Source organism: Rhinoderma darwinii, chromosome 1, assembly GCF_050947455.1.
Source record: "Rhinoderma darwinii isolate aRhiDar2 chromosome 1, aRhiDar2.hap1, whole genome shotgun sequence".
Taxonomy (NCBI): Eukaryota; Metazoa; Chordata; class Amphibia; order Anura; family Rhinodermatidae; genus Rhinoderma; species Rhinoderma darwinii.
In genome coordinates, this window is record NC_134687.1 from 655,328,368 (window position 1) to 655,350,450 (window position 22,083).

The 22,083-nt window shown below is 44.1% G+C and overlaps 2 protein-coding genes and 1 long non-coding RNA gene across 4 annotated transcripts in view; 2 read left to right on the plus strand and 1 right to left on the minus strand.

Annotated features, from left to right (window-relative positions):
- Positions 1-16,007, plus strand: part of LOC142664260 (uncharacterized) — a 55,496-nt gene extending 39,489 nt beyond the window's left edge. The window contains exons 1-5 of one of the 2 annotated variants that reach the window (XR_012851247.1): positions 13,902-14,817; positions 14,918-15,051; positions 15,140-15,367; positions 15,462-15,696; positions 15,793-16,007. This is a non-coding gene — a long non-coding RNA (uncharacterized LOC142664260). Of the gene's footprint in view, positions 1-13,901; positions 14,818-14,917; positions 15,052-15,139; positions 15,368-15,461; positions 15,697-15,792 lie in introns of those variants that run through there. The other variant, XR_012851245.1, reaches the window with a different exon arrangement.
- Positions 1-22,083, minus strand: part of LOC142663916 (uncharacterized) — a 201,765-nt gene that overhangs the window by 82,652 nt on the left and 97,030 nt on the right. The gene's annotated exons all lie outside the window — the stretch shown is intronic.
- LOC142664156 (uncharacterized) lies at positions 5,364-6,779 on the plus strand. The gene is made up of 5 exons (XM_075843166.1): positions 5,364-5,468; positions 5,558-5,870; positions 5,953-6,254; positions 6,375-6,583; positions 6,661-6,779. The coding sequence occupies exons 2-4, from the start codon at positions 5,607-5,609 to the stop codon at positions 6,562-6,564; spliced, it is 756 nt and encodes a 251-aa protein (XP_075699281.1). The 5' UTR covers positions 5,364-5,468; positions 5,558-5,606; the 3' UTR covers positions 6,565-6,583; positions 6,661-6,779.

Sequence of the window (22,083 nt, forward strand, 5' to 3'; positions counted from 1 at the left end):
TCCTTAATCTATAGGAGATCCTCCAAATCTCCAAGTACTTTATCTTTTACGTGCTGCACGGAGTTATTTATTACCTGTAGTCTTCTCACACAGGCTATGGACTACTAACCTCGTGAACCGTTATTCCCAGGTTTTTATATTAAGACCTGTGCTTAATATAACTAAGACCCAGTCTTAGTACCGAAGGACCACTTAGGTTTTTTTTTGTTTCCTTTTCTTTTTTGTTTTTTTTTATCACATAACCTTATAACATCTAAATATGAAAAATAATAAAAACAAAATTATATTACCTTTTATTCAGATGAAAACTCGAATCCTCAATTCCTCTCTATACGTTCTTTTAGAATCCTTCACTCCAGCCCCCATAAGTCCCATAAGACTGGCCTCTATTTGACAGCAATTAGCTGGAGGTCTTTCTTTTAGTGAGCTCATAGAATAACTCACCCCGTTCACGGTAAGCAGTCCTCTGGAAGACGAGGGGTCAGGAGATGTTGGATTCCCGGCTTCGAAGGACCAAATGTTAGAGGAATTTTATATTATCAAGGAAGAGTCAAGAAGTCACCTGAATAGAGATTATTCACGTCTTTATTCTTATCGATAAGGAGACATTATGGCAGAATGTCTGCCTCCATCCTGAATAACAGAGTTTTTATACATATTCTAAGAATAACATGTCTGGACTAGTTCTTTTTACATTTTACTTCATATATCACAATTGACAACTAATTAAAAGTTAAACCTTTGTCCGGAAATTCTAATCTCCCTTTTTAGGAATTCCGCTACCCCCTCCTCATATATAATATCAGTTATCTTAACAATAAAACATACTAGACATTTTGTTAGTCAAGGTTTGACAGATACACAGTTTTAGTCTTCATTAGATAATGTAATCATAAATTTAAAACTTTTCTATCAAGCAGCTGCTCCCAGTCATCATGCTGCCTGGAGGTAAAGTGCCACAGATAGTTCTTCATAATCTGATTAACCCTCTCGACTTGACCATTGGACTGGGGATGGTAGGCCGAGGAGGAGCCAACTTTACACCGAGGAGACCGCAGAGTGCTCTCCAGATCTTTATTCAGAGGCAAGCCGTGCAGACAGAAGATGTGTTGGACGTAGAGGCCGGCCAGTCGGGAAGTAGAAGGCAGACCAGTCAGTGGAACAAAATGAGCCATCTGGGAAAATCAATCCACCACCACCCAGACCACACTGCATCCAGCAGAGAGAGGCAGATCTGTGATAAAGTCCATTGCAATATGTCACCAGGGGGCATCGGGCACAGGCAGTGGTTGGAGCAGACCAGCTGGTTGGAGTGGGCAACTTTAGTTGCTGCGCACACCGTACAGGAGGAGACAAAGTCTGTGACGTCTTTGGGCAGCATGGGTCACCAGAACTGACGGGCAATTAGGTCTCGGGTCTTACGGGTACCCGTGTGACCTGCCAGCTTGGAACTGTGTCCCCAGCGAAGGATTCTTCCTCTGTCTGCCAGACGTACAAAGGTCCTTCCCAGAGGAATGTCTCTAACTTGCAGAGGGTTGACAGAGATGATGCAGGAAGGGTCAATGATATTCTGTGGGTACTCCACAGTGTCCTCTGTTTCAAACGACCTACACAAGGCATCGGCCCTCACATTCTTGTCGGTAGTGGAGCTCAAACTGGAACTGAGCGAAGAACAGCGACCACCTAGCTTGACGAGGATTCAGCCGTTGAGCCGTCTGAAAATAGGTGAGTTTCTTGTGGTCCATGAAGACCAGGATTGGATGAGCTGCGCCTTCTAGTAGGTGTCTCCACTCCTGCAGAGCCAGCTTGATGGCCAGTAACTCCCGATCCCCAATTGAGTAGTTGCGCTCTGCGGGAGAAAACAGCTTATAGAAGTAGCCACATACCGCTCTCTTGCCTTTGGAACCTCTCTGGAACAGAAGTGCGCCAGCACCAACAGAGGAGACGTCCACCTCCAACGAAAACTGTAGGGACACATCAGGATGATAAAGAATTGAGGCTGACGTGAAGGCCTTCTTTAACCCCTTCCCGCTCCTGGACGTACTAGTAGGTCATGGTAGCTGTATCGTTCGTGCTCCATGACCTAATAGTACGTCACGGGAGTAACGGTCATTTCTGCCGTCCTCCCGACACATACAGGAGCTGTGACAGCTGCTGTCTCGTACAGCAGCTGCCGCAGCTCCTACACCGGGGACCGATCGCTGTGTCCCCGCTGATTAACCCCTAAAAGCCGCGTTAAATAGGGATCGCGGCTTTTTAGGGGTTAAGCTACAATCGCCGGCCTGCTACACGATAGCGGCCGGCGATTGTAACTATGGCAACCGGACACCAAACAATGGTGTCCGGCTATGCCATCGACAGAAGCCTAGTGGGTCCTAACAAAGTCTGGACCCACTATGCTTGCTGTCAGTGAGTAGCTGACATTCTAATACACTGCACTACGCATGTAGTGCAGTGTATTAGAATAGCGATCAGGGCCTCCTGCCCTCAAGTCCCTTAGTGGGACAAAGTAATAAATTTAAAAAAAAGATGTGTAAAAATAAGAAAATAAAAGTTTTAAAAGTAATAAAAGTAAAAATCACCCTTTTTCCCTTATAAGTCCTTTATTATTAATAAAAATAGATAAATAAACAAACTATATATAATTGGTATCGCCGTGTCCGTAACGGCCTGAACTACAAAATTATTTTGTTATTTATCCCGCGTGGTGAACGCCGTAAAAGAAAATAATAATAAACCGTACCACAATCACAATTGTTTGGTCACTTCACCTCCCAAAAAATGGAATAAAAAGAGATCAAAAAAGTCGCATGTACATAAAAATGGTAATGATTGAAACTACAGTTCGTTACGCAAAAAAAAGGCCCCGCACGGAATTATTGATGGAAAAATAAAAAAGTTATGGCTCTTAGAATATGGTAACACAAAAAGTGAATGATTTTTTACAAAACGTATTTTATTGTGCAAACGCCATAAGACATAAAAAAAATTATAAACATCTGATATCGCCATAATCGTATCACCCCGCAGAATAAAGTGAATATGTCATTTATAGCGCACGGTGAACGCTGTAAAAAAAAATAGAATAAAAAACAATAGTAGAATTGCTGTTTTTTTAGTCACCACGCCACCTAAAAATAGAATAAAAACTGATCAAAAAGCCGCATGCACCCCATGAAAAATACAATTAATTCCTCAAGGGGTCTAGTTTCCAAAATGGGGTCACTTTTGGGGGGGGGTTTCCACTGTTTTGGCACCACAAGACCTCTTCAAACCGGACATGGTGCCTAATAAAAAAGTGGACTCAAAATCCACTAGGTGCTCCTTTGCTTCTGAGGCCGGTGCTTCAGTCCATTACTGCACTAGGGCCACATGTGGGATATTTCTCAAAACTGCAGAATCTGGGCAATAAGTTTTAAGTTGCGTTTCTCTGGTAAAACCTTTTGTGTTATAGAAAAAAAATGGTATAAAAAGGATTTTCTGACAAAAATAAATATGTAAATTTCACCTCTACTTTGCTCTAAATTCCTGTGAAACACCTAAAGAGTTCATAAACTTTCTAAATGCTGTTGTGAATACTTTGAGGGGTCTAGTTTCTAAAATGGGGTGTTTCATAGGGGTGTCTAATATATAGGTCCCTCAAAGCAACTTCAGAACTGAACTGGAACCTAAAAAAAAATAAAAATGAGGCAATACTTCGCTTCTCCTAATGATCATTGCCTACTCGAAGACGACCCCAGTTTTGACCGTTTGTATAAACGGAGACCCCTATTCGACCGTTTCAGTGCCTGGTTTTCCCAAGCATACACCACCGAGACGTGTATTTCTATTGATGAGTCCTTGGTACATTTTAAAGGGAGGCTTCAATTACGCCATTACCTGCCGAGTAAGAGGGCAAGGTATGGTGTGAAGATGTATAAGCGGTGCGAGAGTGCATCAGGGCATACCTACAAATTTAGGATATATGAAGGGAAGGACACCAGTATTCAGCCCCCAGAATGCCCCCCTTACTGGGAGTGATTTTGTTTGAATTGCCAGCCCAATTCAAATAAGTTATGTGAAAAAACTATGGGGTCAAAATGGTCACAACACCAATAAATTAATTCCTTGAGGCGTGTAGTTTCCAAAATGGGGTCACTTCTGGTGGGTTTCCATTTCTTTGATACCTCTGGCATGGCACCCGAAAACCAATCCAGCAAAATCTGCACTCCAAAGAACACACAGCGCTCCTTCCCTTCTGAGGCCTCCCATGAGCTCAAACGGCAGTTTATCGCCACAAATGGGGTATTGCTGCACTCAGGAGAAATTGGGCAACAAAATGGGGTATTTTGTTCCCTGTGAAAAGAAGAAATTTTTATCAAAAATGACATCTTATTGGAAAAAATTTCATTTTTTTAATTTCACAGCCCAATTCAAATGCGTGCTGTGTAAAACCTGTGTGGTCAAAATTAATTAATTCCTTGACTGGTGTAGTTTCCGAAATGGGGTCACTTTTGTGGGATTCCTACTGTTTTGGCACCTCAACACCTCTTCAAACCTGGCATGCTGCCTAAAATATATTCTAATAAAAAAGAGGCCTCAAAATGCACTAGGTGCTTCTTTGCTTCTAGGGCTTGTGTTTTGGTCCACGAGCACACTAGAGCCACATGTGGGACATTTCTAAAAACTGCAGAATCTGGACAATACATATTTAGTAGTGTTTCTCTGGTAAAACCTTCTGTGTTACAGAATTTTTTTTAATACAATTGAAATTCAGCAAGAAAAATTAAATTAGCAAATTTCACCTCTACTTTGCTTTCATTTCTGTGAAATGCCTGAAGGGTTAAATAAACTTTCTAAATGCTGTTTTGAATACTTTGAGGGGTCTAGTTTTCAAAAGGTTAATGGTAGCTGAGTGAAATCGGATATTTGTCTGTAACAACAGATTGGAGAATCTATGTAAAAACATTACAGCTGGCTGGAGCCAGAAATTAGGCTGAAAAAAACAGAGGCATGTGTATTGAAAAAAAATCACAACTGGCTGGGCATAGGATTGAGCTAAAACAATACTGTGGTATGTGCATTAGAAAATCTCACACATAGCTGGGCCAGGGGTTGGGCTGAAACAATACAGTGGCATTTGCATTCCGGGCACAGAGGCAGAGAGGAGAAGGGAGCTCCATTGGGTAATAATATAATGAATGGAAAACCTCCTTGGGTTCCTCAGTGGTCGTGGGTTCACAATCATCAACACTCCTCCTGTGCCAAGGTATGCACTATTACAACTAGAGTATTGGTCTTTTATAAAAATTAGTATTTGTTTTATATTTTTGTATGTATGTTTCTAATATCATTCATTTTGTCTTTACACTTTTAAGGTGTAATCCAGTCAGAAATTATAATTCTGAAGTTGAGATGACAAAAGCCCCGGAAACGAAAGAATGTCAGCCAGCGGTCGAAGAAAAAAACTAAAAATGTCCACACAAAAGGTGAGAAATGTTTTGTCTCCAAGCTTTATACATGTTGTGGAAACATTTTCCTTGCATGTGATATTAATATATAATGTTTTGTTTAATAGCTGTCAACAGTCAGAGGATGTCATAAAGGAGGAGGAAGAAGAAGTCATCATGATAAGCGACTCTGACAAGGAAAATGATGAAGGCACTGTGGAAGAGAAGTATGAACGGCAAGAAAATGAGTTAAAAGAAGAGGATGATGTGATGGACCAAGAAGCACTGACTGACGATCCCAAGATATCCTGGAACAACCCACTGAGGAAGAAAATGTCAGAAGCTGGATTGTACAAGAGGCATTCTCTGAACTCAGAGTTGATCGTTGGTTTTGATAACTATCTTGCAACAACCTTAAGCGTTGTCAGAAACAAGCAGGAGGTAAGCACCAAATCATCATGTAAATAACATACATCTATGTAAGATTCTGTTCCTTTTAATTTATCCCATTTCATCATTATAGGTAGAGAACGTTGCTCGCTTCCTGTATTTCATGGAGAGCAAGAAGCCATCTGTGAAATTTGTCTACGACATTGAGAAGACAAACGAGTACTTTGCCAAGTTGCTGGCAATCGGAAACACTCATCAGACCGTCTTCAATCATCTGAAGAATTTGAAGCGTTTAGTCTTTTACCTGATGAATGCCAGATGTCTAGGTGACAAAGACAAGAAGACCTACAATGCAGCCAAAATCTACCTCGGCAAGCTTGCAGTTTTTCAAAAGAGTCTGAGCAAAGGAAGTTCCAAGGAGAATGTTGCAAAGAAGTAAGTCTAAGAATAGTTTTACGAGGTCTTAGAATAGATTGACAAGAACATAATTTAATATGTATTAATTTTTTCTTCTGCCTTTTCATTTCTTAAATTTCATTTCTTTTCTTTCAACAGCCATAAGCGCTTATCGGAGACCGTTTCAAAGCCTGACGACTTGAGAACGGTGTTGAAAGTTGCTGGACCCACTTTGCAAAGGGTGTTGAAGATGGCTGAAAATGGCGATGAACTCCTTGATAGCGAAAAATTAACAGTTGTCAATTATTTGGAGTCCCTCATTATCTTAAAAAAAAATGCAACGACCTAGGGTGGTCCAAAATATGACAGTAAGTAACCTTTGTTTTTTATTGCTGTCTTTGAACATTTGTGTAGTGCTGGTTTTCACAATATATTTATCTTGTAGGTCAATGAATGGAAAGAAAGAACACAAAAAAACTACAGCAACGTGGTAATATCGATCCAGGAACACAAGACTTCAACAAAACAAATAGCAGTATTGGTTCTAAATAAAGAAGAGGATATCACTGCCTTTATGAACGATTACAATTAAATTTTATTATAGATATCAATAACTAAAAAACGGCTAAATAGCCATAGAACTATTTTAAGGCAAAAGCAGGGGGACCAGTAGGGGAACGCAGGTGGATACTGTACTTATCCACATACACTTCCACTTGCATATAGGATTTATGTCCCTTTAAATTATAATATAAACTTGATCATCCCTGCCACTAGAGCTGTGTCCCAACGCGTTTCAGCACTCCCAATTGGTAGGGTGCGTCATCATGGGTCACAGTATTTGTTTATGAATTTGAAACACAAATAGGCCGGTTAGCACATGTTGCCTGCTCTAACATTCACCCGGCTCGTGCACGACACTAGTCAGCTGGTCGAACACGAGCCGAGTGAACGCCGATCTGATATAGTCCTGGCCCCTCCCACTATCTGGAGGCACGGCGCCCGGTTGACCAATCCCACCAAGGTACACAAGATTGACGTCACCTGCACGAAACGGGCCTCCGCAAGCGCCGTGATGTCGACGATGAGAGAAGAGAAAGCGTCCCTAGAATCCAGGGATACAAAGGCGGCCATTTAGAAACCTGGCAAGGAATGTTTGGCGGAAGATGGCTTTATAAATAGGCGGAAGCATTAACTGACTGTGTTATACAGGAGCTGCGGGACTGTTAGATTGAATGATGGAATTAAAAATGACCATAGTTAAATGGCATATGACTCGTAGTGTGGCATAGAGCTGGAGTGTACGATGACTCATATAATAGGGATCAGGTCATGCAAAAGGGAACATAGAATAGAATGATCGACTTGCATGTGGTACACCTTAGGTGGCATATGACTCATATCATGGCATTAAAGAGAGGTATGTAATTAGTAGAGATCAGATCAGACCAGGAGCACTAATGTGGAAAACGGGTTATAAAAAACAATTAAAGAACAATTGTTCGTTGAGGCCCGCAGGTTTCACAGTTTGCATACGGAAAATCCATTGGGCCTTTTTTTGTAAAATCCTCTTATCCAGTTCACCCCCCCCCCCCCTGGCCGACGGTCGTATATGCTCAATCCCCTGAAATAGAATCGCATTGGTGTTACCAGCATGGCATTCCCATACATGTCTTGCCACCGGAGTATCCTCATTTCTGCGAATGTCCCCTAGGTGGTCCCTGATCCTCCTCCTGAATTCCCTTGATGTCTTACCAATATATTGCAGCCCACACACACACAAAATAAGATATACAACTCCTCTTGTTTTACAGTTAATGAATGATCTATTGTCAAAAGTCCTCCCTGTAGTATGACTCTGAAAGGTTTTGCGGCACAGTATGGAATCACACGCCTTGCATGAGCCACATCTAAAAGTGCCCTTAATGTCATGTGTTAACCATGATGTAGATGAGGTAGATTGCAGGTGGCTATGTACCAAACGGGCCCTTATGTTTCTACCCCTCCTATATGTCACCAATGGTCTATCACCCATCATACTTCCAATATACGGATCTGCTTTGAGAATACCCCAATAGGCTTGGAGTACACTCATCACTTCCCTATTGGAGGAATCAAATGTCCCTATGATGCGTATCTGCTCATCAATCGACCGCTTCCTAGGAGTAAGTAGATCACTGCTATTGCTGTTTAGAGCATGTTGATACGATGATCTCAAGACTTTATGAGGATAACCTCTACGGCGGAATCTATTTTGTAGGTCTGTTGCAGCTATTTTGAAGTCTGTAATGGTGGAGCAATTCCTACACACCCTCAAGTACTGCCCCTTAGGTATTCTCCTTTTCAAGGGTACAGGATGCCAGCTCTCCCACTTAAGTAGACTATTGGTCGCTGTGTTCTTCCTAAACACACTGGCCTGGATACATCCTTGTTCGGTCTTGAATATACTGATATCAAGGAACATTATTTTGTTGTCATGAATCTCAGAGGTGAAGAAGAGCCCCATCTCGTTGACATTAAGGATGGCTACAAATTCGCTAAACTGTTCCCTGGTTCCCGTCCAGAGAATTAAAACATCGTCAATGAATCTTAGCCACAAGAGGATCATAGATGTCCATCTCTCCATGTCCTCATTAAACACAACCTTTTAGATGTGGCTCATGCAAGGAGTGTGATTCCATACTATGCCGCAAAACTCTTCAGAGTCATACTACAGGGAGGACTTTTGACAATAGATCATTCATTAACTGTAAAACAAGAGGAGTTGTATATCTTTTTTTCGTGTGTGTGTGTGTGTGTGCTGCAATATATTGGTAAGACATCAAGGGAATTCAGGAGGAGGATCAGGGACCACATAGGGGACATTCGCAGAAATGATACTCCAGTGGCAAGACATGTATGGGAATGCCATGCTGGTAACACCAATGTGATTCTATTTCAGGGGATTGAGCATATACGACCATAGGCCAGGGGGGGTGATCTGGATAAGAGGATTTTACAAAAAGAGGCCCAATGGATTTTCTGTATGCAAACTGTGAAACCTGCGGGCCTCAACGAACAATTGTCCTTTAATTGTTTTTTATAACCCGTTTTCCACAATAGTGCTCCAGGTCTGATCTGATCTCTACTAATTACATACCTCTCTTTAATGCCATGATATGAGTCATATTCCACCTAAGGTGTGCCACATGCAAGTCGATCATTCTATTCTATGTTCCCTTTTGCATGACCTGATCCCTATTATTTGAGTCATCGTACACTTCAGCTCTATGCCACACTACGAATCATATGCCATTTAACTATGGTCATTTTTAATTCCATCATTCAATCTAACAGTCCCGCAGCTCCTGTATAACACAGTCAGTTAATGCTTCCGCCTATTTATAAAGCCATCTATCGCCAAACAATCCTTGCCAGGTTTCTAAATGGCCGCCTTTGTATCCCTGGTTTCTAGGGACGCTTTTTTTCCTCCCATCGTCGGCATCATGGCGCTTGCGGAGGCCCGTTTGGTGCAGGTGACGTCATTCTTGCGTACCTGCGTGGGATTTGTCAACCGGACGCCGTGCCTCCAGATAGTGGGAGGGGCCAGGACTATATCAGGTCGGCGTTCGACCAGCTGACTAGTGTTGTGCACGAGCCGGGTGGATGTTAGAGCATGCAACATGTGCTAACCGGCCTATTTGTGTTTCAAATTCATAAACAAATACTGTGACCCCTGATGACGCACCCTACCAATTGGGGGTGCTGAAACGCGTTTGGACACAGCTCTGGGGACACAGCTCTAGTGGCAGGGATGACCAGATTTATACTATAATTTAAAGGGACCTAAATCCTATATGCAAGTGGAGGTGTATGTGGATAAGTACAGTATCCACCTGCGTTCCCCTACTGGTCTCCTTGCTTTTGCCTTAAAATAGTTCTATGGCTATTTAGGAGTTTTTAGTTTTGGATATCTAAAATAACATCTAATTTTAATCGTTCATAAAGGCAGTGATATCCAATTTGCAATATAAGTGAACATACATCTAGCAATATCAGCACAACGTTATATGTGCAGTGTGAATCCTTTATTGATCTTTCAGTATTACAGTGGGGATGGCAGGCTTCCTTACTGGTGAGATTAATGTGGCTAAATGGATGAGCGATGCAAAGGAAGTATTTTCTAAAAATGAATTGGCGTCTCAAATACAACACCTCAGGATTAGTGCCTCTTTTAGTAAACTCACAAAAATCTATAAGGATCATATTAGATCTTGGTGGGAGATTCAAACCCTAGATACCTACCTGAAAAATAAGATCGTACCTCGAGGCCTACGTATTACCCTCATTCCAGCAGCAAGGGTAAGGTCACCTTACCTCCTAAAAAAATGGGAGAAGGAATCTATTGATTCATCTTTAAGGTTCATGGGGATTCTATTAGAGGAAGAGAAAGTTCTATTGGCCCGCAGTTCTAATGAACTAAAAGAGGGGATTGAAGCAGTTAGGAAATTCTCCAGTAATCCAGACTTTGAAAGAAAAGAAGTTGTACTCCAGCAGGGCATAGAGAAATTCACGGGACACATTAAAGAACGGAAGCATTTTCAATTTGTCCGTGATACCGCTGACTTTAAGGAGGGCAAAATCTTTGATTACAGTACAAAGAATGTGGGGGGTCAAGAACAGGATACGGAACTCTCTTCCTCCGAACAAGAACAATCTGATTCAGATAACCCTAGACTCACTAATAGAAGGCTCAGGGGCAATCACTATCAGGAGAGGAACCCTACCCTTATGAACCAACGGGGTAGAGGTAGAGGAAAGAACTCCAACAGAGAGGGTTTTTTAGCCAGGAACCATCTTATCTCAGAGTACCTCCTACGAGATCGGAGAGAAGTATGATCTCTAGTCATAAGGAGGGTGACTTGCAGATAATGAATCTCTCATCACGTATCTGGACTACAGAAGAGACCAGCATCTTAAAGAAGGGGTTGTCATTTGTGCCCACAAATAGATTTGACCTATTCACATGGGTCAAGGATCTCAATCTCTTTGGGCGCAAGCTTAAATGGAATTTTTTTTTTTTTTAAACTCCTGACAGGCGACAATGCATGGAATTAGGGATTGTAGAGGAGGACCTACCACATCTTAGAATACTTGATCAACTACTGCAAGAGGGTCAAAGAAATATGGGGGATGGACCATTTACTAATTTGAGGCTTCCATCAACAAGAAATGCACCCGTTAATGATAATACACCGATTGACGTATTTTTAGAGGTAGTGGTTGATCAATTGAGGAAAATGGATTCTAGTATTCCAATTAAGTTTAATACTTCGACAGATGAGATGGTTGCTCTACAAGCACTTGAACAAGATGAGACCATTGTCATAAAGCCCTCTGATAAAGGGGGCAACATTGTGGTGATGGATCGGAGGTAATATACAACAATGTGCCATCGTATTTTGAGAGATTCAAATTGCTATCGTATTTTACCAAGTGACCCAATGAGGACCTTTGGCAACATCCTCAAGGAACTAATAAATCAAGGTAAATCATTGAATCTGCTCAGTATTGATGAACAACGATTCATCCTTGTCGATCATCCATAATATGCCACCTTTTATAGCTAACCGAAGGTGCATAAAGGTACATCTCCCCTCAAGGGTCGCCCCATTGTCTCAGTGGTAGATAATCTGACCCAAAATGCTGGTCTCTATATTGATTAAATTCTTAAACCCCTTGTGTCGACTCTCCCATCCTACATTAGAGATACTATGGATGTATTGAGAAGACTTGATGGTATCAGATGTGATACCGGGGTACACTTGGCTTCACTGGATGTGGAGGCCCTCTACAGCTCTATACCCCATGAATCTTGGTGTAGGGGACTTCCTCAATGAAAGGGGAATACACTTTCAGGCACACAATGAGTTTGTAGTTGACTTACTTAGATTTGTCCTTGAACATAACTTCTTCTTGTTCGATGGTAAATACTATCAGCAGCTCAGGGGGGTGGCGATGGGTTGTCCCTGCGCCTCCTCATATGCCAATTTATACTTGGGCTGGTGGGAGAGGAAGATTGTGTTTAATGAGGACATGGAGAGATGGACATCTATGATACTCTTGTGGCTAAGATTCATTGACGATGTTTTAATTCTCTGGACGGGAACCAGGGAACAGTTTAGCGAATTTGTAGCCATCCTTAATGTCAATGAGATGGGGCTCTTCTTCACCTCTGAGATTCATGACAACAAAATAACATTCCTTGGTATCAGTATATTCAAGACCGAACAAGGATGTATCCAGACCAGTGTGTTTAGGAAGAACACAGTGACCAATAGTCTACTTAAGTGGGAGAGCTGGCACCCTGTACCCTTGAAAAGGGGAATACCTAAGGGGCAGTACTTGAGGGTGTGTAGGAATTGCTCCACCATTACAGACTTCAAAATAGCTGCAACAGACCTACAAAATAGATTCCGCCGTAGAGGTTATCCTCATAAAGTCTTGAGATCATCGTATCAGCATGCTCTAAACATCAATAGAAGTGATCTACTTACTCCTAGGAAGCGGTCGATTGATGAGCAGATACGCATCATAGGGACATTTGATTCCTCCAATTGGGAAGTGATGAGTGTACTCCAAGCCTATTGGGGTATTCTCAAAGCAGATCCGGATATTGGAAGTATGATGGGTGATAGACCATTGGTGACATATAGGAGGGGTAGAAAGATAAGGGACCGTTTGGTACATAGCCACCTGCAATCTACCTCATCTACATCATGGTTAACACATGACATTAAGGGCACTTTTAGATGTGGCTCATGCAAGGCGTGTGATTCCATTCTATGCCTCAAAAATTTTCAGAGTCATACTACAGGGAGGACTTTTGACAATAGATCATTCATTAACTGTAAAACAGGAGGAGTTGTATATCTTATTTTGTGTGTGTGTGTGGGCTGCAATATATTGATTGGTAAGACATCAAGGGAATTCAGGAGGAGGATCAGGGACCACTTAGGGGACATTCGCAGAAATGAGGATACTCCGGTGGCAAGACATGTATGGGAATGCCATGCTGGTAACACCAATGTGATTCTATTTCAGGGGATTGAGCATATACGATCGTTGGCCAGGGGGGGTGATCTGAAAAAGAGGATTTTACAAAAACAGACCCAATGGATTTTCCGTATGCAAACTGTGAAACCTGCGGGCCTCAACAAACAATTGTCCTTTAAGGGTATGTTCACACGGCCTATTTACGGACGTAATTCGGGCGTTTTTGCCCCGAATTACGTCTGAAAATAGCGCCTCAATAGCGCTGACAAACATCTGCCCATTGAAAGCAATGGGCAGACGTTTGTCTGTTCACACGAGGCGTAAATTTACGCGCCGCTGTCAAATGACGGCGCGTAAATAGACGCCCGCGTCAAAGAAGTGACCTGTCACTTCTTTGGCCGTAATTGGAGCCGTTATTCATTGACTCCAATGAATAGCAGCGCTAATTACGGCCGTAATTGACGCGGCGTTCAAGCGCCTGCACATGCCGGTACGGCTGAAATTACGGGGATGTTTTCAGGCTGAAACATCCCCGTAATTTCAGCCGTTACGGACCCCCGCCGTGTGAACATACCCTTATTGTTTTTTATAACCCGTTTTCCACAATAGTGCTCCTGATCTGATCTGATCTCTACTAATTACATACCTTTCTTTAATGCCATGATATGAGGTGTACCACATGCAAGTCGATCATTCTATTCTATGTTCCCTTTTGCATGACCTGATCCCTATTATATGAGTCATCGTACACTCCAGCTCTATGCCACACTACGAGTCATATGCCATTTAACTATGGTCATTTTTAATTCCATTATTCAATCTAACAGTCCCGCAGCTCCTGTATAACACAGTCAGTCAATGCTTCCGTCTATTTATAAAGCCATCTATCGCCAAACAATCCTTGCCAGGTTTCTAAATGGCCGCCTTTGTATCCCTGGTTTCTAGGGATGCTTTCTCTCGTCCCATCGTCGGCATCACGGTGCTTGCGGAGGCCCATTTCGTGCAGGTGACGTAATTCTTGCGTGCCTGCGTGGGATTGGTAAACCGGGCGCCGTGCCTCCAGACAGTGGGAGGGGCCAGGACTATATCAGGTCGGCGTGCGACCAGCTGACTAGTGTCGTGCACGAGCCGGGTGGATGTTAGAGCACGCAACATGTGCTAACCGGCCTATTTGTGTTTCAAATTCATAAACAAATACTGTGACCCCTGATGACGCACCCTACCAATTGGGGGTGCTGAAACGCGTTGGGACACAGCTCTAGTGGCAGGGACGACCAGGTTTATACTATAATTTAAAGGGACCTAAATCCTATATGCAAGTGGAGGTATATGTGGATAAGTACAGTATCCACCTGCGTTCCCCTACTGGTCCCCCTGCTTTTGCCTTAAAATAGTTCTATGACTATTTAGCCGTTTTTTTTGTTTTTGATATCTATAATAAAATTTAATTTTAATCGTTCATAAAGGCAGTCATATCCAATTTGCAATATAAGTGAACGTACATCTAGCAATATCAGGACAACGTTATATGTGCAGTGTGAATCCCCTAAATAAAGAAGAGGAAATGGTATGAATCTTACAGTACAAGGTCATCTACTGCATCTGTCATCTATCAATCTTTCATTCATCAATCTAACAACTATGTATTTTTTTATTAATTTTTTCAGTGGTTTGAAATATATCACAACATAGTGAGGCCTCTGCTTGTGAAGGCGAACAAAAAGATCGGCAACTTCTTTATTTCCACCTCCAGAGAAAGGTTACACAATGTTTCAACCAATCTAGCAAGACTTCATACAAAGTAAGTTCTTATTAGTGACGGTTAGATTTCCATTCTACATGCCAACGTAATAAACTTTTTTTTAATAATTATTTCTTCTATTGTATAGATTTGAATTAAAGCCAGTGACCAGCCAGGCGGTCAGGAGAATGTCAGAAGCCTATGTGTCCTCAAATTGCTTGAAAACCATCGAGACACAATTATTTGCAAAATACCAGGCACATTCAAACGACCCGGCTTAGTGTGTTTATCGGGAGAAGACCATGAACAACATGATAAAAGCATCATCGTTACCGGACAGGATTCAAGAATTGCAAGAGCAGCCTTCCACCTCAAAGTAAGTACCTGGGCAGCAATATGTTCATATTATTGACCCTTTGTTTTGCTGTTTTCTATTATCTCTTTGACTAAAATAATTGTGTCTTTTGCAGAGCTGCGATGGAAGAGAATCTAAAAATGGGTAGAGCACAAGACCAGAAACCACCCGTAATCTGGTCTGGTCTAAGGAGGAAGCATTTGAAAGGTTTACTAAAAAGTATCCCCTCACTGTGGAGAAGGATTTACCAACACTTAAAAGATGCAATGCAGTGTCCACAATCCATGGACAACGTCTGTATGATCGGTGGAGGAAACTGCAGAACAGAATGCGAGTGGACTACATAATAGGTAAGAATGATGTTCTCTCTTTTTTTCTTCTCTCTTTCATAATAAAATATTAATACTAATTAATAATAATAATAATCTATGATCTTTTAATCATAGGATTGCTTCAAGACCATTGGCCGGAAGAAGAGGAAATAAAGAGGACTTTAGGACATCAGCTCTGGGGAAAAAACTGTCACAGAGTAAAAGACATTTTAGACCAGTGGAAGAAGGAATAAGAAGCTTAAAGATATGGACATTTAATGGACATTGAAATGCACAGGGAATAATAGCACTTTTATTTGTTGGGTTCTGGGATGTTTGGATTTATTCAATAAATGTATAATTCTTTTTAATCTACATGTCTAGCCCATGGCTCACTCACCGACTGACGCCCACAAGCCATGGATCTGTGAGCGCTGGCCCCAGTCTCCTCCTCAGGAGACGCCAGCGCTCACTTCCGCTCACCTCGGCCGGGTCCCATAAGCACCCTGGACTATAAGAAGGGCCCAGCCCCTTCCTCCCACGCCTGCGCATTGTTGTCGTACCCTAAGTTTGTATATGCAAATGGTCTCCTAGTGTTTTCCAGTTCCCAGTGTTTCCCGTACCTGTATCCCGTTCTATCCTGGTCAAGTGCCATGCTGAGCTGAAGTCGTGCTATGCCGTATACCACGCCTGTCCTGCTACACCACGCCTGATGTCTGCCTGCTGCCTAGTCCCAGCCCGCCTTGCTACTGTCCGAGCTGCCACAGGTACCCTATACGAACTATAGACTGTAACCTATGTCCTGTTGGCCAGCTGCCATACCGCCAAGGCTGTACAGCCCAGTGGTTTCACGAACCCAATGTGACAGTACGCTCAGGCCATGGACCCCGCTGCTCGATCCAAGATGACATCACAAGAGATATGGACGGATATGCTGGACCTCCGGTCTCGACAGGACCAACTCCTCCAGGCCTTGAACATTCTCACACGTTGGCAAGAGGCACAAGCTGCCGTTCCTCCTACTACTCCTGGCGGTGTTGATCCCTGTTTTTCTTTGCCACTTCCTGACCGCTATGATGACGAGACGCAGGTACCTGTCGTGGATTTTGGAACCAGTGACAGATCCACTTCAGCCTGTATGCAAGGGAATTTTTGTCTGATGGTGCAAGGGTTGCTTTAATCATCTCTCTCCCCACTGGCAAGGCTCTTTCAGGGGCGAATCCTATTTGGGAGAGACTAGGACCAGAGACCCGTGACTTCCAGGGCTTCCTCTGGACTTTTTGCATGGTGTTTGAGGAGCCTGGATGAGTCTCATCTGCAGCAGCTTCCTTGTTAAACCTACACCAAGGAGACACCTCCGTGAGCGAGTACGCCATCCACTTCCGCACCCTGGTGGGAGAACTGTTGTGGAACAATGAGGCCCTGGTAGCTACATTCTGGCATGGTCTGTCTCCTAAAAATAAGGACGAACTTCCTGCTCGAGATCTACCGTTTACCCTGGATGACCTCATCCTTCTGTCCACCCGGATTGATCTGAGGATCCGAGAACGGGTCCAAGAGGCTCATCGGGAGGGAAGCCTTCCTAGTTTGGTACCATCCTTGCAGCAACCTCTGCTGTCCTCAGGTGCCGATCCTCCTAAGGCGTCTGTGAGGATGGACCAGTGTAAGCTATCCACCCAGGAGAAACAACACAGATGCACTTCGGGACTCTGTTTATATTGTGACCTTGGAGGCCATCTTGTGCGTCTGTGTCCCCAAAGGTCCCAAAGCCTAGGGTTGGTAGGAGAGACAACCTTGGGCAAAGAAGGAGTCCCGTCTAAGTTGTTCATACCCATGACCATAGTGTCCGGCGAAAAAACTTATAGGGTCTCTGCGTATCTGGACTCTGCATCTGCTGCTAATTTCATTTGTAGAGACTTGGTGGATCTTCTTCAATTACCCACTACCCCTCTGGAGAGGTCGTTGACGGTTGAATCGGTAAATGGACTACCACTGCCAGATCCAGTTATTGCTGTGACCAAGCGACTGAGTCTCCAAGTGGGAGCTCTCCACTCCGAGCTGTTATCATTCTTTGTCTTGTCCAAGGCCGTTAACCCCGTGCTGCTGGGCCTGCCTTGGCTCTGATTACATGCCCCAGTCCTGGACTGGAACTCTGGAGAAGTTCTCCAGTGGGGCCCCGAGTGTCACAACTGTTGCCTGGGACAGATTAGTTTGGCTCAACCTCCTCTGCCTCAGTCATTGGATTGCCTGGTCATTATGCTGCATTTTCGGATGTCTTCAGCAAGAGGGAGGCGGAGACGCTGTCCCCACACCGGTGGTATAACTGCCCTATCGAGCTGATTCCTGGTGCATCCCTTCCCCGTGGTAGGGTATATCCTGTCTCCTTACCAGAGACTCTGTGAATGTCTGCCTATGTTAAAGAGAACTTGGAGATGGGCTTCATATGGAAATCTTCCTCCCCGGCAGGAGCCGGGTTCTTCTTCGTCAAGAAAAAGGATGGTTCTCTGCGTCCCTATATCGACTACCGTGGTCTCAACCAGATTACGGTGTAAAATAAGTATCCGTTGCCATTGATGTCAGAACTATTTGATCGTATATGTAGTGCCAAGATTTTTTCCAAACTAGACCTGCGTGGGGCTTACAATCTAATTTGGATTCGCCGGGGTGACGAATGGAAGACTGCATTTAACACCCGTGATGGACACTAAGAATATCTTGTAGTGCCCTTCAGCCTGCGTAATGCTCCCGCGGTCTTCTAGGAGTTTGTTAATGACATCTTCCGTGACCTCCTCTATGTTTGTGTAGTAGTCTATCTTGATGACATCTTGATTTTTTCTCCAGATCCTATGACTTATCAGAGACCGTCAAGTTTTGCTGCGGTTAAGGGAGAATCGTCTGTACGCTATGTTGGAGAAGTGCGTGTTTGAGAAAGATGCTCTACCCTTCCTGGGCTACATCATCTCGAATCGAGGACTGGAGATGGGACCTGAAAAGGTAAATTCCGTCCTGGAATGGCCACGCCCTCAAGGCTTGATTGCCATACAGTGCTTTCTGGGATTCACAGACAGTTCATACCAAACTTCTCCTATCTCTAACCTCACCAAGAAGGGCATGAACATCAAGGTGTGGACTCCTGAGGCATTCAATAGCCTGAAGAATGCCTTCACGTCAGCCTCTATCCTCCATCATCCAGATGTTTCCCTACAATTCTCGTTGGAGGTGGACGCCTCCTCTGTCGGTGCTGGTGCACTCCTGTTCCAGAGAGGTTCCAAGGGCAAGTCAATGGTATGTGGATATTTCTCTAAGCTCTTCTCTTCCACAGAATGCAACTACTCGATTGGGGATCGGAAGTTACTGGCCATCAAATTTGCTCTGGAGGTGTGGAGACATCTACTAGAGGGTGCAGCTCATCCCATCCTCATTTTTACCGGCCACAAGAATCTCAGCTATCTCCAGACGGCCCAAAGGCTGAATCCTTGTCAGGCCAGGTGGCCGCTGTTCTTTACCAGGTTCCAGTTTAAGCTCCATTATCGCCCGGCTGACCAAAATGTGAGGGCCGATGCCTTGTCCAGGTCTTTTGAGACAGAAGACACCATGGAGATTCCACAGAACATTATTGATCCGTCTTGTATTGTCTCTGTCAACCCCCTGCTAGTTGGGGACATTCCTCCAGGGAGTACTTTTGTGTGCCTGGCTGACAGAGGGAGAATTCTCCTCTGGCGACACGCCTCTAGATTGGCAGGTCACACGGGGACCCGTAAGACCTGGGATTTGATTGCCCATCATTTCTGGTGGCCCACGCTGCCCAAGGATATTATGGACTTTGTTTCCCCCTGCAGTGTGTGCAGCTAACAAGGTCGCTCACTCCAGACCTGCTGGCCTGCTCCAGCCATTGCCTGTGCCCAATGCTCCCTGGCAGCATATAGCTATGGACTTTATCACTGACCTGCCTCTCTCTGCTGGATACAGTACCTTCTGGGTGGTGGTGTATCGATTTTCGAAGATGGCCCACTTCGTTCCTCTTCCTACTGCTCCTCAACTGGCCAAGCCTTTCATCCAACACATCTTCCGCCTGCACGGCTTGCCGTAGCATATTGTGTCTGATTGAGGGGTTCAGTTCACCTCGAAGTTCTGGAGAGCCCTCTGCGGACTCCTAGGTATAATGTTGGACTTTTCCTCGGCCTACCATCCTCAGTCCAATGGTCAGGTCAAGAGAATCAATCAGATCTTGGAGAACTACCTACGCCACTTTATCTCCAAGCAGCATGATGACTGGGTGCAGTTTCTCCCATGGTCTGAATTCTCCTACAAAAATCACACCAGCGAGTCCATAAGGAATACATCGTTCTTTTATTGTCTATGGCCAACACCCACGAATTCCTCTCCCGGTGCCTGAAACTTCCGAGGTACCAGCTGCTGACACTGCTTTTAGGGACTTTCTGCAGATCTGGCAGCAGACTTGATCCTCCATCCTGCTGGCAGTCGAACGCATGAAACGGAAGATGTAGTCGTGCTGTGCTGTATTCCACGCCTGTCCTGCTACTCTACGCCTGATGTCTACCTGCTGCCTAGTCCCAGCCGAGCCTGCCTTGCTACTGTCCGAGCTGCCACAGGTACCCTATACGAACTATAGACTGTGACCTGTTGGCCAGCTGCCATACTGCCAAGGCGGTATGGCCCAGTGGGTCCACGAACCCAAAGTGACAGTGCTATTATAATTAGAGGTGCCGTGTATGGCGCCATTGACGGGCTAAGGTTGGATGGCGCCCTGTGCGGGCTACCCTACACAAACCAAAAATTCCCACATATGTAGACACGCACATACTGGAACATATATACTGTACATACATAAAGGCAGATATTTAGATATACAGGCAAATATATATATATATATATATATATGTACACACACACTCATTCTGGAATATACAAACAGGTAAATATATAGACATACAGACACATATACACACACACGTGTGTGTGTGTGTGTGTGTGTGTGTGTGTGTGTGTGTGTGTGTGTGTGTGTGTGTGTATCATGCAGTGCACTTCCAAACTGGAGGTACATTTTGAAAAGATTATTTCTATTAATGAATTCCCATGTATTGGTTAAAGATTATAGATTAGCATATATGAAAATGTGGTGTTTCCCTTAAGGGCGGCAGAGTATATAAGGGGCAGCAGAGTAAGGGGCAGCAGAATATATAAGGGGCAGCAGGGTATATAAGGGGCAGCAGGGTAAATAAGGTGCAGCAGGGTATATAAGGGGCATCAGGGTATATACGGTGCATCAGAGTATATAAGTGTCAGCAGGGTATATAAGGGACAGCAGAGTATATAAAGGGCAGAATCGTATATAGAGGTAGCAGGGTACATAAGGGGCAGCAGGGTATATAATGGACAGCAGAATATATAGGGGCAGGAGGGTATATAAGGGCCAGCAGGGTATATAAATGGCAGCAGGGTATTTAGGGGCAGCAGGGCATATAAGGGGCAGTACGGTATATAGGGGGCAGCAAGGTATATAAGGGGCAGCACAGATATCTTCATTTTGCCAGTTCTACTTTAATATTGAACACACACATTTACAAAGAGACATAAACAAATGCAGACACGTATATACACACACATACTGTAACATATACAATCACAGAGACACATACTGTATACACATACTGTATACACATATACACAAACATACTGGAATATTTACACACAGTTACCATCTATCCTTGCTGACAGGATCTGTAATGTCGGGGTAGGGAGACAGACAGGTGAGCCATAATCTACCCGCCACTCAGTCCCTGCCTACTTGCACGGCCTGTCCTAGGCGACGGCGTACAACTGGGAGACGGTCCCTACGCTCCATAATTGCATGACAGACGAGGGTACACAGAAGCTAAGGGAAATGGGGCAGTTGCCCACGGCAACACCGTGAGCAACCAGAGTAGTGATCGAGCCGAGTCAAACCAGGAGTGAACGAGGTACCAAACGCAAAGCAGGAGAGTAGTCAGTAAAGCCAGGGTCAAATTGAAGCAGAGGACAGCAGAGCCAGGAAACCAGACAGAATCACAGGCAAAGGAAAAGCAGGAAATGAAGGTACAAATAGACCAAGGGCGGGAGCTAGCTCCATCTGGCCAGGCTGTGATAGGTTCTCCCACTCCTCAGCCTACCAGCCTGAGTGGTAGCAGATCGAGTCACTCTATCAGACCTAGGAGCAGATGCAGACTGATTAATCACGGGTGTCGACACAGAAGCTGTGTCTGGTAAATCCTTTACAGGATCACAGGCTTCTTGCAGGGCGGGCTGTGGGCGGAGATTCCTCCACTGCTTTTGGTCCTCGGCTCTTATTTACTCCATGTGTGTAACTAAGATCAGAGCGCAGAGTAGAGGCGTAGCCCAGTGGCACCCCTACATGCTGGGAGGGTA

What these genes read in the sequence shown, in the direction of transcription:
- LOC142664156 (XM_075843166.1), top strand. Translation starts at nt 5,607, where the DNA reads ATGATAAGCGACTCTGACAAGGAAAATGATGAAGGCACTGTGGAAGAG. An exon ending in TTGTCAGAAACAAGCAGGAG is followed by an intron (nt 5,871 to 5,952) that starts GTAAGCACCAAA and finishes TCATCATTATAG; the next exon opens with GTAGAGAACGTTGCTCGCTT. An exon ending in AAGGAGAATGTTGCAAAGAA is followed by an intron (nt 6,255 to 6,374) that starts GTAAGTCTAAGA and finishes TTCTTTCAACAG; the next exon opens with CCATAAGCGCTTATCGGAGA.